General features: G+C 36.9%; 1 protein-coding gene across 4 annotated transcripts in view; it reads left to right on the top strand.

Annotated features, from left to right (window-relative positions):
- LOC105475169 (transportin 1) overlaps positions 1-15,512 on the top strand; it is a 98,534-nt gene that overhangs the window by 56,268 nt on the left and 26,754 nt on the right. For all 4 annotated transcript variants that reach the window (XR_011624920.1, XM_011730201.2, XM_011730204.3 and 1 more), the window contains exons 7-11: positions 1,397-1,478; positions 4,410-4,532; positions 5,369-5,487; positions 10,797-10,857; positions 11,409-11,577. Coding sequence is in view for 3 of the 4 variants with exons in the window: in XM_011730201.2 (XP_011728503.1) it covers positions 1,397-1,478; positions 4,410-4,532; positions 5,369-5,487; positions 10,797-10,857; positions 11,409-11,577 (554 nt within the window). In the remaining variant the exon portion in view is untranslated. The remainder of the gene's footprint in view (positions 1-1,396; positions 1,479-4,409; positions 4,533-5,368; positions 5,488-10,796; positions 10,858-11,408; positions 11,578-15,512) is intronic.

The raw sequence follows: 15,512 nt of genomic DNA, 5'->3' as shown, positions 1-15,512 counted from the left end.
CCAAAGTGCTAGGATTACAGGCATGAGCCACTGCACCCAGCCAGTGGTGGTTTTATAGAATGAAAAAAAACAGACTTTAAAGCATAAGCAGCTTACCCTGTGCTGCACATTTAAGTGGTTGAGCTCCCCATAGTATGCTTTTTTCACTTAATGTTACCTTAGTAAATGTTTGTGTGCTTTGCTGTAACTGCAGAACCAAAAACCAACTGTGTTTTTGGCACAGTGGTTGAGACAAAGGTTCTCTGGAGGTTATATTTCAGAAGAGGAGATAGGACAGATAATGAATAAGTAATATAATTTCAGACAGTGATAAGTATGATGGAAAAATAATGAGATCAGGGATAGACAGTGATTCAGAGATACTTTATATAAATGGTTCTCTGTAAAGGAAACATTTGTACAAAGACTGAACAAAGTAAGGAAGTGAGTCTATGAAAGATGGTGAAGAATGTTTAAGAGAACAGCAAGTGGCTCTGGAATTAGGAATCAGCTTTTTAGAGTGACAGAAGAAAGAAACTTTGGTCTGTAGCAGCATGATGGGAATTGAAGTTAGGGAATAAGGGAGGAGCCACAGTATAAAGGAATATCTAGGCAAGTGGTCAGCAAACTATGTCCCATGGAGCCAAATTTAGCCCATGACCTGCAAGGTAAGGATGATTTTTTAATTTAAGAGGTTGTAATTAAGAGGGAAAAAAATGACAAAGGTGTTTATGTGGCACATAAAGCTTAAAATATTTACTGTTTGACCTTTTGTAGAAAAAGTAGATTAAGTTTTATTGCAGCAATCTGAATGAGAGTATAGTGTGGTCTTTGTGTGTCAAACAGGCTGTAGTGGGGTTTGGCACAGTGGAAGTTGGGAAACCAATTACAGCCTATTTCACTAACTCTGGTAAGAGATCAGAGATCATGGCTTGGATGAGAGAAATGAAAGCAGTGAGAAATGATTGAATTAAGAGTAAATTTTTAAAGGTGGTGCCAATAAGAACTGCTGAGCAATTGAATTGCATATGCCAGAACACATGGACTATTCTCCATTTTTACTTTCAAAAGGAATGTTTACCTATCATTTTTAAATCTTTTGGTATCTAAAAAACAACTATGCCCCTCACTCAACCTCCACTCTTTAGGGGGCATGCCCTATTAAAAATTTGCGCCATGTCCTTTCTAACATTTTTCAGTTGCTTAGAAATACATGGTGCCCTGCAACTTGCATTTTGCACTTAATATATCATTCAAATTCTTTCTTTGTTGATACAGAAGTTTGACTTATTATTTTTAGTGGGTATATTGATAGACATATACCATAATACTTTTATGGAGGAATGTTTTTGCCAATTTTCTGTAGATAGAACAAAGTTACAATGAGCATATGTTAAATTTTAAACTTTGTTTCTAGGTCTCACGCTGTTGCATGTGTCAATCAGTTTATCATCAGTAGGACTCAAGCTCTAATGTTGCACATTGATTCTTTTATTGAGGTAAGACTTGTTCTTGTCTCCCTCCCCCCAACCCCCAACTTTTTTTTTTTGAGAAGATTAGGTGATACTAACTACATTTTGCTTTAAAACAAAATAATCACTTATAATTCTAAAGTCAGTATTTAATTAAATGATTTCTGATAGTATTAAAACTGGATATGGGATAGATTGTAATTTTTGTTAGCTGAGAAAGCACTTCTTTTACTAATTTTTCTACTTGTATCATTATACAAGCACTGATTTTGGTGGCGGGGGGTGTTTAGTATCTTGACTACTTTAAAATTTTTTCCTTCAATATACTGTTCACATTGCATATGGAAACCAAGTCCCTCAGCTCATGCAGTTTTTGAAATGTGAAAAATTGGTGAGGTTAGATTAAGTTGATTGGTAGAATCTGAAGGCACAGACTACAAGGACAATATTTTCCATTGGTTTCCATTGTAAAATTAGAGACATCAGGAAAAATAGACTCTTAAAGGCATTTTGAACTTTCCAATAAAAGTGGAAAGAAAAGAGCATAATTTTCTGGCCAGGAACCATGAGCACCACAATTTCTTTTCAAAATCTCTGCTACTTGATAACAATTAAAAGGATTGTTAAAGTTCCTTAAGCGCCTTCACTTTTATTTTCATGAAATGGAATTTTAAAAGTCCCTTAGAAGTCAGACTGTTGATATTACTGTTGGGAAATTACAAGGAAGAGTCGGCAGAGGGGGGAGGTCATGTTACTTTTTTTCTTGTCACTTAAATTGACCAGCTTCTTTCTGAGCATTTTTTACCAATAGACTAAGAGTAGTAGCCATAAAGATCCTTTAACCATTTACAAGTTAAAACCAAAATGTGTCTTAAATAGTTCTACTGACTTACTACCTACTGTGGGACAGATGCTGTGCTTGATACTAGGGATACTTAAACTTTATGCCTACAAGGTGTTTTCTTTCAGTCTAATCTAGTCTAGTCTAGAGGTAGTATAATGTAGTGGGTAATACTAGAGGTCTGGAGTAAACTATTGGTGTTCAAATCCTAGCTTCTCAGTTTAGTAGCTTTGTAACCTTAGATACTTTATTTAACTGATGTTTTCTTTATATCTGTAAAATGAGTCAGTAATTGACCTACCTTCTTGGATTGTTATACACCTAGTTGATAAAAGTAAATTGGAACAGTGCCTGCCACAGAGTAAGCAAGTACTTCATGTTAGCTATTAAAGTATTAATAGTGCTATTTCTGTTGTAATTATCCTGGTGTTTCCTTTTGTATTACTCTTTCACAGTTTAATAAAGGGGACAGTGATAGACATACAAGCACCTTATAAGGAAATATAATCTAAAATAAATGAAATTGAATTCTCTCTGAAAATAAAAATTTCATAGGACTGTACTCAGCAAGTGAGGCAGAAGCGTTTTCTAACATTTTAAAATATTTTGCTTTACTATTAAATAATATGTTAATATTTGTTTACTACTTGATAGTCCTACAGAATTTAGCCAATTCTCCACCCTACAAAAACAGTAAACCTCTGGAGGAAGTGCCTCTAACATATAGTAGGCCCTCAATAGCAATTTGCCAAGTGAATAAGTAAACTAATTTTCTTCACTTGCCATTGTTTCTATGGTATCAAGTCTGCTAAGTCTAATGTATTGATGAAAAGTTTGTTGGTTACTAGTACATGGCTATAATGTGTAACCTTGGCAAAGCTAGGTATTCATTGACAGTAGTAACAAAAGTGACAAATGCAAGATGATGGCATTGGATATCTCCACCCCCAACCCAGTTGCTGTTCTCTAGAGTAAATTAATGAAATCTTTTAATAAAATTTAATGGAAGATGCACTGTTAATGGCAATGCCTGCTGGGAAAACAGTGCTCTTCTCTATGTAAAACACATGATTAAAACAGGAACTATCTAGTTTTGAGAGGGTCAAATGTGGAAGCAGGACTTGGGTAAATCAGCATTTTAAAAATGCTGCAATAGTACTTCAGATAGTGTCCCATTTGATCATTGAATTTCTCCTCTGAATTTCTTGTAATGAGACTTTAGGTTCATTTTGTAGAGATCTCTGTGATTTCCTGAAAAAAGACAGTGGGACACATTGGATTTTACTTATTTTTTAAATGCTTGTTTTACTGCTTTTAATACACGTATGTGTAAATAAAGTAAGACTATGTGTGACATGAGGAAGGCTTCATTGTGTTTTTCTTTCACATCCCCGCTCTGAGAGATGTCTTTTTCTTCTAGTGGAAGCTTGTTGGTATAAGGAAATGAGTATGGACTCTGATTCCGTGAAAGCCAGATTCAGATCTTCTGCTGGTTATCAAGCTACTTAACTTCTATTAATGTGTTTCCTTATTTGTAAAATTGAATAATAACATGTTAAGAGTTTTGAAGATTAAACAAAATAGCCTATTGTCCATTCAGACATTGTATTTTTACCTTGCAGACGTACTTGTAGGGAACAGCATAATATTTAATATTATTTTTATTGAACAACATCAGTTTAGGGTTAAGTTAGAAAATCAGTATATATTAATATTTGTCGATTATTGCATCTATATCTCCTTTTTATAGAACTTGAATCTATTACCACCTCTCACCTTAAAAATCAGGGTTGGTAGGGAAGTCTTTTGTCTCTGCTTCTGGGTGGGCAAACAAATGGTCCTATGTCCTAATGACATGGTTTCTTAAAAATTAAAAATTTCCCCAAAATACAACTGATTGTACTCTATCAGAAAAGAATAGCTGTTCATCTTTTATCAAAATCATAATCTTTGTCAGCTATTTCACATTTAATTCTTATAATCTAATATTGTAGGCCATTGAGTCACTTTTTGGTATGTTATCTTCGTAGGGTTTCTTTAAATGTCACCAGCTTGCAGATTACTTATTTGTGTATAAGCCTTTCTAAAACTAGAAAAAATTATTTCTTGTGCAACAGAATCTCTTTGCATTAGCTGGTGATGAAGAACCAGAGGTACGGAAAAATGTGTGCCGAGCGCTTGTGATGTTGCTCGAAGTTCGAATGGATCGCCTGCTTCCTCACATGCATAACATAGTTGAGGTAACACTGGCAATTTAAAGGCTCTTTCCTCATCTTTCCCCTAAGAGAAATACTAGATAGAAAATGCAGCATACCAGGTGGGGAGGGGACTATAAAATAATTATGATTGTCTTAAAATTATGAGTTATCTTTGTGGGGAGTTTTGTATTTCTGGATATAGTTGTATGTACTATATAACTTTGGAAGTGTTTTAAGTAGTATGTTACCTAGAGTCTCCTTTTCACTTCCGAAGTTCCATATGGTAGAGAGAAGGGAGGATCTTTTTTAAAGGATGTAGTCTAAGATCTGTTAAAAAGCTAGCATTCGTGGTATGCAGCAACTCCTGTTCTAAAACTTTAGGAAACGTGGCTGCATAAGGTAGGCCTATTTTTTCTTTGAAAAGTCAGGCAGGACTGATTGAAAGTTTAGTGTTAACTAAAGTGAAGAAATATTTTATCAGTTGCTTGGTCACAGCTGGGGAGCCTAATTTATAATGTTACAGTTTTTTCTTTTATAGAGTCTTCATTTTAAGAAATATATATGGAGTTCTTAGTTTTTATTTTTATGTTCTAAGAAGACTTAATATTTGATTAACATTCACATTTCAAAAATCTCAGTGGTATCATAAAAAAACTACACAGAAACATAATACATTCACTGAACACTTTTCATTGGGTAACATTTTAAATCAGTGTTTCTTTAATTTAACTGTATTTTATAGTCACCTAGGAAACTTTTAAAAAATTCAGATGCCTAGGTTGAAAACCATAAAGTAAAAAGCTTGCTTGATAATGGGACTGAATTGATACTAATTGTGTGATTTAAACTGACTAATAGTAAGGATCTTGTGTTTCCAGTACATGCTACAGAGGACTCAAGATCAAGACGAAAATGTGGCTTTAGAAGCCTGTGAATTTTGGCTAACTTTAGCTGAACAGCCAATATGCAAAGATGTACTCGTAAGGCATCTTCCTAAGTAAGTGTTCCTTCTTATAAATGCTGCCTTGTTCTTTAATTTCTAAGTGATTCTTCATTTTCGTATTTTTATAAAATTCATTCTTTTGCCATCAGGGAGTGAGATTCTAAAGAAGCCAGACTTAATTTTATTGTTAGTAAAGAGATTTTTCAAAAAGCAATTGCCTATTTTAAATTATAATTGATTTTGGATAATTTACAGCACAGTATTTTGGGTTTGTTTTTTTTTTTTAATTGTTACTTAACCACAGACTCTTACGAGGCTTTTTTCCCAAGAAATAATTTCCCACTAGTTGTGATGCAACAAAATTTAGTTAATGTTAAGCCCATTTTTCTAAAGTAAAGTATTTCTAAAATACAAGCTCATGGGAGAAAACTAAATTGCAGAAAATTTTATATTTTCTGCATTTTCACCACTCTGAGTAATCACTGGCAGTATTTTTGCTGTCATCTTTTAATGTTCTTTTCTGTGAAAGTACCATATACTAAATAGCATGTATTCAGGGTGTTTGAGAAGGAATTGGATTTAATAATATATAATACATTAACATGACATCTCGCCTGTAGTTAGTGCTTAAAATTTTAAATATACTATTTAAAATTTCAGTTGTTTACTATTTAAAATTTTCAGTTGTTATATGCTGTGTGCTTTCCTCCATGTCATTAGTCTTTAAAACTTCAGTGGAGGTATGCTATTCTATCATAGTATACATAACCATATTTACATAATTGATGATTGTATATGTGTATAGTATAGAGAGAGAAAGACTGTTCTCTGCCGTTGAATATTTAGGTTGTTTTGGCTTTTTTTCCCCCTCATAAATAATCCTGAAGTGAATATCTTTCTTTGTCAATAAAAGGTTATTCCTTTTTGTTGTGATTGCTAGGAGTGATTTTTTTCCCCAGAGTCAAAGTATATGAGCATTTTAATGATTTTTCACAATATTCCGAATAGTTCTCTAGGAAATTTATAGAACTGCATGCGCCACTGTGTGTCTATCACAACTTTGGCAGCCACGAATTTTAATGTCTCAAATCTTAGTCATCTGGATAAGAAAAAATAATTATTTTAATATGTCTTAATAGTAAAGGGTTTTTGTTTCTTTTTTTCTCTTTCAGATATTTATGGTACTTGAATGTTCTTATTGTCCTATGGTCAACTGAGTTTTTTCTTTCCATCAAGAAAGCAACAGTAAAGTCACTTTATTTGGAGGGTGAGGTTAAGCAAGATGTGGTGTTTAATTTTAATTAAATTAAATTTTAAGCAAGGCACGTCATATCTTGCTTAACCTTACTCTCCAAATACACTGACTGGATTTTTTTCTCTTTAGGAAATCTATTATTTTTCCTTTCCTCTTTACTTTGTAATACCACTTTAATGATACGTTTGGGTTTCTGTGGGGTCATATAATTCTAAAAGTCATAGATAATTTTTATAAAAACTGCAGAGATTTTCTTTTTTTCAAGAGCAGAAATCCACTTTTATTTATTGACTTTTCATTAGTTTAAATCCTTGAGGGGTACAGCATCACTCAGATTTTGTGTCCAATGGCCTCAACAGGAAGATTGCTTTGAAATTTGGCATGAACCATGGCACTGTTTCCATGGGCCCAGATTACTCTGGCTTTGTTTGGTTTGCCACCAGGAATCTCTGTGTTTTTCTTTGTTTTATATACATAAGCACATCTCTTGCCCAAAGAGAATTCTTTCACCTCATGCATAAACATCTTCAATTTTAAGAAGAGCTGTGTGTTTCCTTTGGTTCTGGAGGCCCTGCTTTTAGCCAGCAGAAAAGGCCTTGGACCACAGCCTTCCAGACATACTTTTTTAGAACTCCTATTCCCACCAGACTCCAGTTATTTGCCCCCAAATTTCAGCAGCAGGTGCTTCACTCCAGAGATTTTATTAATGAAAACCTAGGCTATAACTTTAGAGATGATGTTGAAAATGAGGAATTACAACTAGGTACTCTTAACTCTATTATTGCACTAATATAATCCAAATATTCCTAAAACAAGCAGGAAATTAAAAGTTCAGCACCACCCATTTTGCTGTACTAATTAGGTGCCAACCTTAACTCAAGCCAGTCATGACTGAGTTTGATTTATGTCTTCCCTACTATTGTAAGAGGAGGTCTCACTGTATTGCCCAAGCTGGTCTTGATCCTCTGGCCTCAAGCAATCCTTCTTGGCTTCCCAAAGCATCGGGATTACAGCCATGGATAACTGCACCCGGTGGGAGCCATTTTTATATATAAAACGCAGCTGTTTTTATTTTTTTAGTTAATGTATTGACAGGATAGCAGAATATCATCATCAATCTGATGCACAATGAAATAACTTGTTTTTCCTAGTTGTTAACCACACTTGCTTAGTATAATACGAGCAAAAAGCATTTGCATGGGAATTAAAATTGGTATGTGTTACAAGATCGCTCATAAATAAAAACTCAGTTAGAAAGCGCCATTGTAGGCTGGGCACAGTAACTCAATGCCTGTAACCCCAGCACTTTGGGAGCAAGAGGCGGGCAGATGGCTTGAGCTCAGGAGTTCAAGACCAGCCTGGGCAACATGGTGAAACCCTGTCTCTATCAAAAATACAAAAATTAGCTGGGCATGGCAGCACATGCCTGTAATCCCAGCTACTTGGGTGGCTGAGGCAGGAGAGTCACTTGAACCCAGGAGGCAGAAGCTGCAGTGAGCCATGAGCCGAGATGGCATCACTGCACTCCAGCCTGGGCAACAGAGTGAAACCCTGTCTCAGAAAAAAAATGCACCAATGTAACAGGGAGGATATTAAGTTCTGTTATCATTCTGGGCTATATAGTCTGTTCTATCTTTTTTAACTAGTACTATGTTATTGAACATTAATGTATTTTGTAATCTGGTATAGCAGCTCTTGATTTCTCTTGTTTTTACGAAATTGTTTTGGCTTTTTCCCACCTTTATTCTTGTACATTAATGTCTTATAGGACTGTTGTGTGGCTTTTCCATGTAAAACAACCCAGTGCTCAGGCCATATTTAAGTAGTCAGTAAATGTTTATTATCTATATTACTACCTTTATGTGATGTTGCATTAAAAAACTTGTTTTTTGACTGGGTGCAGTGGCTCACGCCTATAATCCCAGCACTTTAGGAGTCGAAGGCAGGTGGATCACCTGAGGTCAGGAGTTCAAGACCAGCTTGGCCAACATAGTGAAACCCCATCTCTACTAAAAATATAAAAAATTAGCCAGGCTTGGTGGTGCGTGCTTGTAGTCTCAGCTACTTGGGAGGCTGAGGCAGGAGAATAGCCTGAACCCAGGAAGCAGAGGTTGCAGTGAGCCAAGATCGTGCCATTACACTCCAGCCTGGGTGACGAGCAAGACTCCATCTCAAAAAAAAAAATATATATATATATTGTTTTTAATGGCTACATGGGGGCTTCAGGAGAAATCTTCACAATTAGACCTGTTCAAAAATAATAATTTGCCTAGCGTGATTGCCAGGCACATGCCAGATTGCCACATGGTCACAGTTAATTTCCGTGTCTTATTTTCTGGCCTAATTTTTTCTTATTTGCCCAGTCTTACCAGCCAGTCCTTTATTTCTTGCAAACCTTGCTAGGCCCATCTGCCACCCCATTCCAAGGCCCTTGACCTCTTTGTGTTCTAATCTGATTCTTTTTTATTATTATTATTTTGAGATGGAGTCTCGCTCTGTTGCCCAGGCTGGAGTGTAGTGGCGTGATCTCAGCTCACTACAACCTCCACCACCCAGGTTCAAGCGATTCTCCTGCCTCAGCCTCCCGAGTAGCTGGCACTACAGGCACGCGCCACCATGTCTGGCTAATTTTTGTATTTTTAGTAGAGACCGGGTTTCACTATGTTGACCAGGCTGGTCTCAAACTCCTGACCTTGTGATCCGCTTGCCTCGACCTAATCTGATTATTTTTATTCTCTTTACGTGACAAACATCAGAGCCATGAATAAACCCTACTAACGCGAAACTTCTGTCTACCCTACTCTAGACTAATTGAACTGTGAACTCTTCTTTAACCAGGTTGTCGAATGCCTTTGGGAAAAATTACACTCCCCCAGGGGGATTGTTGGCTATAGAAATCTGGTCATCAACTACAAGTGGACCCTTCACAATCTGCTAATTCATGTTCCAGATCAGCTTTTATCTTTTAGTCACCAAGAGCAACTGTTTGAAACCTTTGTCACTCTTTTGATGTTCTCTTAATGCACTTTGAGCTCTTAATGCTTATAAAGAAAGCAGGTGACCCATTATCTTGCCCCAAAACTTACAGATAATATTTTCTTTTTTTTTTTTTTTGAGACAGAGTCTTGCTCTGTCGCCCAGGCTGGGGTGCAGTGGCCGGATCTCAGCTCACTGCAAGCTCCGCCTCCCGGGTTTAGACCATTCTGCTGCCTCAGCCTCCCGAGTAGCTGGGACTACAGGCGCCCGCCACCTCGCCCGGTTAGTTTTTTGTATTTTTTAGTAGAGACGGGGTTTCACCGTGTTAGCCAGGATGGTCTCGATCTCCTGACCTCGTGATCCGCCCGTCTCGGCCTCCCAAAGTGCTGGGATTACAGGCTTGAGCCACCGCACCCGGCCACAGATAATATTTTCATATGAGTTGTCCTCTCCTAACCAAACTTAAGTTCCGTATAGTATAAATTTTTCATATCCCCAGATACCTCACCGTACCAGATAAATACTCACTCCTAGCTTCTCCCTGTTGCCTCATTTTCCATAACTTTATAACTTGCTACAGTTTTTTTCTGTCTTCAAAAAAACAACTCAAACTTTTTTTGAGTGGGACTTACTGTCTTCACTTCTTTAACCCACATCTTGTTAACTCTTCATTATCTTACATTCTGATGTCTGTCCTCACCATTTCTCTGAAATTGTTGACAAAGATCATCAGTGATTAACTGTTAGTGATCCAGATACACCTGTTTCTCCTGCAAAATGCCTGTAGCTTACAAAATATAGTTCTATGTATTTTAAGTCTTACCTAGTTAAATTATGCTAACTATAATGTTTACTACTAATCTTTCTATTTTTGAATTTAGGACTTTGAGCGTGAAAGTTTGACTAGCCCACATTTCTTAAACCTATCCAGGGGATTTTGTATTTCACTGCTTCCTTTTCTCTATTAGCATTTCTTCAGTTAATGAGAGCAGATATATATCACTGAATAAGTTCAAAGACAATATTACCGTTAATTATCTCATTGGTTTTATTAGTACACACAAGGTTAAGACTTACTAATTATTCTGTTGAGATCTTTAGGACTTTGTTTCATGAATTTCTTTCTTTATAGGTTGATTCCTGTGTTAGTGAATGGCATGAAGTACTCAGATATAGATATTATCCTACTTAAGGTAAGGAAGGTTTTTTTGATGAAGAGGGAACATGATTTTTATATTGATTTAGTACATCTTTGAATTTGGCCAATAAAACATTCATTGAGAATAGATCTCCAGTAAATAGACTTCCTATTGTCTATAGTAGGTTATAGAAGTTTAAAGTTAGAAGCATAAGTTTGAGTAATGATAAATTCTTGCTTAATTTGGTACTAGATGGTGACATTGGTAGGGTTATTATTAATTTCCCCTTAATTACTTGGAGTTATTTTTAAAATATTCTTATATATGCTGCTCTGAATTTGATTCAGGTACACTTAGATTATACCAGCCAATGGAGGCCATGTAGTTGGCTGAAAGGGCCATATAACCTAACAGGTGTGTTATGTCAATCTGTTCGCCCCTCCATAAGGAATATGTTCTGTACATGGGCGTGGTTCTTAATCACTCTGGAAGTATACTTCAGAATCCTGTGCATGGCCCCATCTCTGGATATTCTGTTTCTCTTACTCATGTACATGTTATTAGCCTATAATGAATGCCACCAAAGATTTATCTTAAAACAACAGGGTGATGTTGAAGAAGATGAAACGATTCCTGATAGTGAACAGGATATACGGCCACGTTTTCACCGATCAAGGACAGTGGCTCAGCAGCATGATGAAGATGGAATTGAAGAGGAAGATGATGATGATGATGAAATTGATGATGATGATACAATTTCTGACTGGAATCTAAGTAAGTCAGAAAGGGAAAAGCACAGTTGCCTGCTGTGGTAACAACTTTATTGGGGTATAATTCATCTGTCCAGTTTACTACCCATTAAAGTATACAATTCATTGGTTTTTAGTATATTCAGAGAACTGTTCAACGATTACCACAATCAGTTGTAGAATGTTTTCATCACCCATACCCTTCAGCAGTAACTCCCTATTGTTTACTGGCTCTGGGGAACTACTAGTCAATATTCTGTCTCTGGGTTTGCCTATTCTAGACATTCTGTGTAAATGGAGTCATACAATACATTGTCCTTTGTGACCATCTTCTTTGACTTAGCATAAAGTTTTCACAGTTCATGTTGTGGCATTCACTTGTATTATGAAATAATATTTCATTGTAGTAATATGCCACATATTAGTTATCCATTCATTGGTTGGTGGATGTTTGTGTTTCTCTTTTTGTGGCTGTTGAGTTGTGATGCTATAAATACTCATGTACAATTTTTGTGTGTAGGCTTTTTTTTTTTTTTTTTTGAGACAGGGTCTCTGTCACCCAGGCTGGTGTGATTATGCAATGGCACAGTCATGGCCCACTGCAGCCTTGATCTCCCCGGGCTCTGGTGATCCTCCCACCTCAGCTCCGCAAGTAGCTGGGACTACAGGTGTGCACCAGTACACCTGGCTGATTTTTTTGTGTGTTTTTTGTTTGTTTGTTTGTTTTTTGGTAGAGACGGTTTTGCCATGTTGCCCAGGCTGGTCTTGAACTGTTGGGTTCAAACGATCCACCCAAAGTGTTAGGATTACAGGCGTGAGCCCCTGTGTCTGGCCCAACATGTATTCAGTTCTCTTGGGTAAACACTCTGGAGAAGGATTGTTGGGGTCATGTGGTAACCGTATATTTAACCTTTTGAGAAATAACCTTTTGAGAAATTGATGTTTTCCAAAGTGACTGCACCATTCTGCTTTCCTAGCACCGTTGTCTGGAGGGTTCCAGTTTCTTCACATGCTCACTTGCCTTATTATTATCTCTTTATTATTATAGTCATTCCAGTGGATGTGAGGTAGTATTTTGTGGTTTTGGTTTGCATTTTCCTGGTGGGCCTGCTCTTATTTTATCATTATTGTATTCTTAAACTACCGTTTCTCAAAAGGCTGTTTGTTTTAATACTGTAAGAACATTACCACAAGCTTTTTTGGTTTTTCTAACATGAGTGTTTTTTGTGTGGTAATTTGCATGAGAATTGGCTATCATAGGTAATTCTAAAATAATATAAGTTGTTATGTTCAAAACTTATGAAATATGCTTTTTAAAATATGTTAATTTCCAACCTTAGCTGCAAATCACATCACCTGTGGAGCTAGCATTCTGGCCCACACTTCCTAATTGGGGATGAACCTAAACACCTGTGTTCTGATTTTGCTTGCTTGCTTGCTTGCTGGTTTTTAAACCTCTACTGCTCTAGTTCAGGGTTTCTCAGCCTTGGCACTATTGGCATTTTGGGCCACATAAGTTTTTTTTTTTTTCTTACATGTGAATGCGACATCATGCATGTAATTCTTTGTTGTGGGGGCTGTCCTGCACATTATGGGATGTTAAGCAGCATCCCTGGCCTGTACCCAAAGATGCCAGCAGCACAAACACAGTTGTGACAACCAGCAATGCCTCCAGGCATTGCTAGATATCCCCTGGGGGAGCAAAATCGCCCCCAGTTTAGAGCCCCTACTCTAGTTCAAAGTGTTGGGCTTTCTAATAACTATGAATAAAGCAGTTAAGGACAGACATTATTAGTCTGGGCTGTGTCATTCGTTTGGTTAGATAATGCTGATTCCTCTGTTGCCTCTTCAGCTTCCTATAGCTAACATTCTATTTAGAGTGCCTAATGTGCCAGGCACTAGGCCAAGGACTTTACATGCATATGAAAGTCTTACTTAATCATAAGTAAGAATAAAGTCATATTTATATTTGAGATTTCCAACAACCTTGAATAGGTAAGAAAACTGCAGAAAGAGAAATTTACCCAAGGTTAGCATAGCTAGTACTGATAGCACATCTAGTATTGGTACGTGAGTCTCACTTGTTAAGACAACCCATGGTGTTCACTGCTATTACAGATTATCTCCCAGTGTATCCCTACTTTCAGACTGGGGGAGCCAGATGGCTCAAGATCATTACACAGATAACTAGAGGAGAAGCCAAATTTCTAAAAGTGAAATCAGATTATATGTACTCTGCTGCTTTCTTTCTGTATATCATATGCCTCATTCTTCATCAGTACATACAAATTTAGATTTCCTTTTATTGCATGTCAGTGTACTGTTTAGTTGTATGGATCTACCATGTGGTATAACTAAGATCCTTATTGATAGGTAAGGTGTTAATTTCTGGCCAATGTAATGGTTTTGTTTTTTGTTTTTTGTTTTTAAGGATTTTGTTATTGTCTAGTAGTTTGTGATTCATCATTTACTATGCCTAGTTTTTGATTTTTTTTTTTTGATATTTTGATTTTTGATATTTTCTTAGTCCATTCTGTGCTACTATAACAGGATACCTGAAGTTCAGAGTGGAGGGGCTGCATCTGGTGAGAACTTTCTTGCAACATCTGATGACAGAAAGACACACATAAGAGAGAGCTCAATTCACACTTACAATAAGCCAGCTCTCTTGATAGCTAACCCACTCCTGCAATAACAACATTAAACCATTTATGAGGGCAGAACCCTTAAGACCTAAGCCTCTCTTATTAGGCCCCATCTCCCATCTTTGTTGCTTTAGGGATTAGGTTTCCAGCACATGAACTTTCAGGAACATGTTCCTACCCATAACAGTTAAATGATATTTTTCGATTTTGTTGCTCTTGTCTAAATTATTATGATAATAAAATCTGGGTTGATTTATAGTCCCATAGTTAATTCTTTGTCTGTAAAGAGTATTTTCTAGCATGTTTTATGTTTCATGTGTCAGTGACTTTTGTTCCAATTTTTGTGTCTAAATTCTAGCTAAGTAATTACGTATTTAATTCTAGATGATTTACCGCTGGAAATGTTAAGTAGAATTAATATATGTTTTTTGCATGATTGTAACATTGATTGTAATCATGATTGTAATATGATTATATCGTATTGAGTGGTTATATTAGAAGCATTGACTTGAGTGGCACAGTATTTGTTTTAGTTTTTCTGTATAGGCAGAATTCTAGTATGATAGTTATGTACAGAATACAATGTCTTCACAATTAATTTGCCAAGTAAGTTCTTGTCATAAAAAATATTCATCTTAATAGAAAATGTTTTTGACCGGGCATGGTGGCTCACACCTGTAATCCCAGCACTTTGGGAGGCCAAGGTGGGCGGATCATGAGGTCAGGAGTTAGAGACCATCCTGGCCAACATGGTGAAACCTCGTCTCTACTAAAAATACAAAAATCAGCTGGGCGTTGTGGCATACACCTGTAATCTCATCTACTCAGGAGACTAAGGTGGAAGAATCATTTGAACCTGGGAGGCGGATCTTGCAGTGAGCCGAGAATGTGCCACTGCACTCCAGCCTGGGCAGCAGAGCAAGACTCTGTCTCAAAAAAAAATGACGGCCGGGCGCAGTGGCTCAAGCCTGTAATCCCAGCACTTTGGGAGGCCGAGACGGGCGGATCACGAGGTCAGGAGATCGAGACCATCCTGGCTAACACGGTGAAACCCCGTCTCTACTAAAAAATACAAAAAACTATCGGGTGTGGTGGTGGGTGCCTGTAGTCCCAGCTACTCGGGAGGCTGAGGCAGAAGAATGGCTTAAACCCGGGAGGCAGAGCTTGCAGTGAGCTGAGATCCGGCCACTACACTCCAGCCTGGGCGACAGAGCGAGACTCCGTCTCAAAAAAAAAACAAAACAAACAAAAAAAACAGAAAATGTTTTCATGTGACAGACTACGTCCTATTCAATTGAATTCTTACTTTAAAACT

Source organism: Macaca nemestrina, chromosome 6 (assembly GCF_043159975.1).
Source record: "Macaca nemestrina isolate mMacNem1 chromosome 6, mMacNem.hap1, whole genome shotgun sequence".
NCBI lineage: Eukaryota > Metazoa > Chordata > Mammalia > Primates > Cercopithecidae > Macaca > Macaca nemestrina.
The sequence above is the reverse complement of the archived record's forward strand: the minus strand, read 5'-3'. Positions and strand labels throughout refer to the sequence as shown.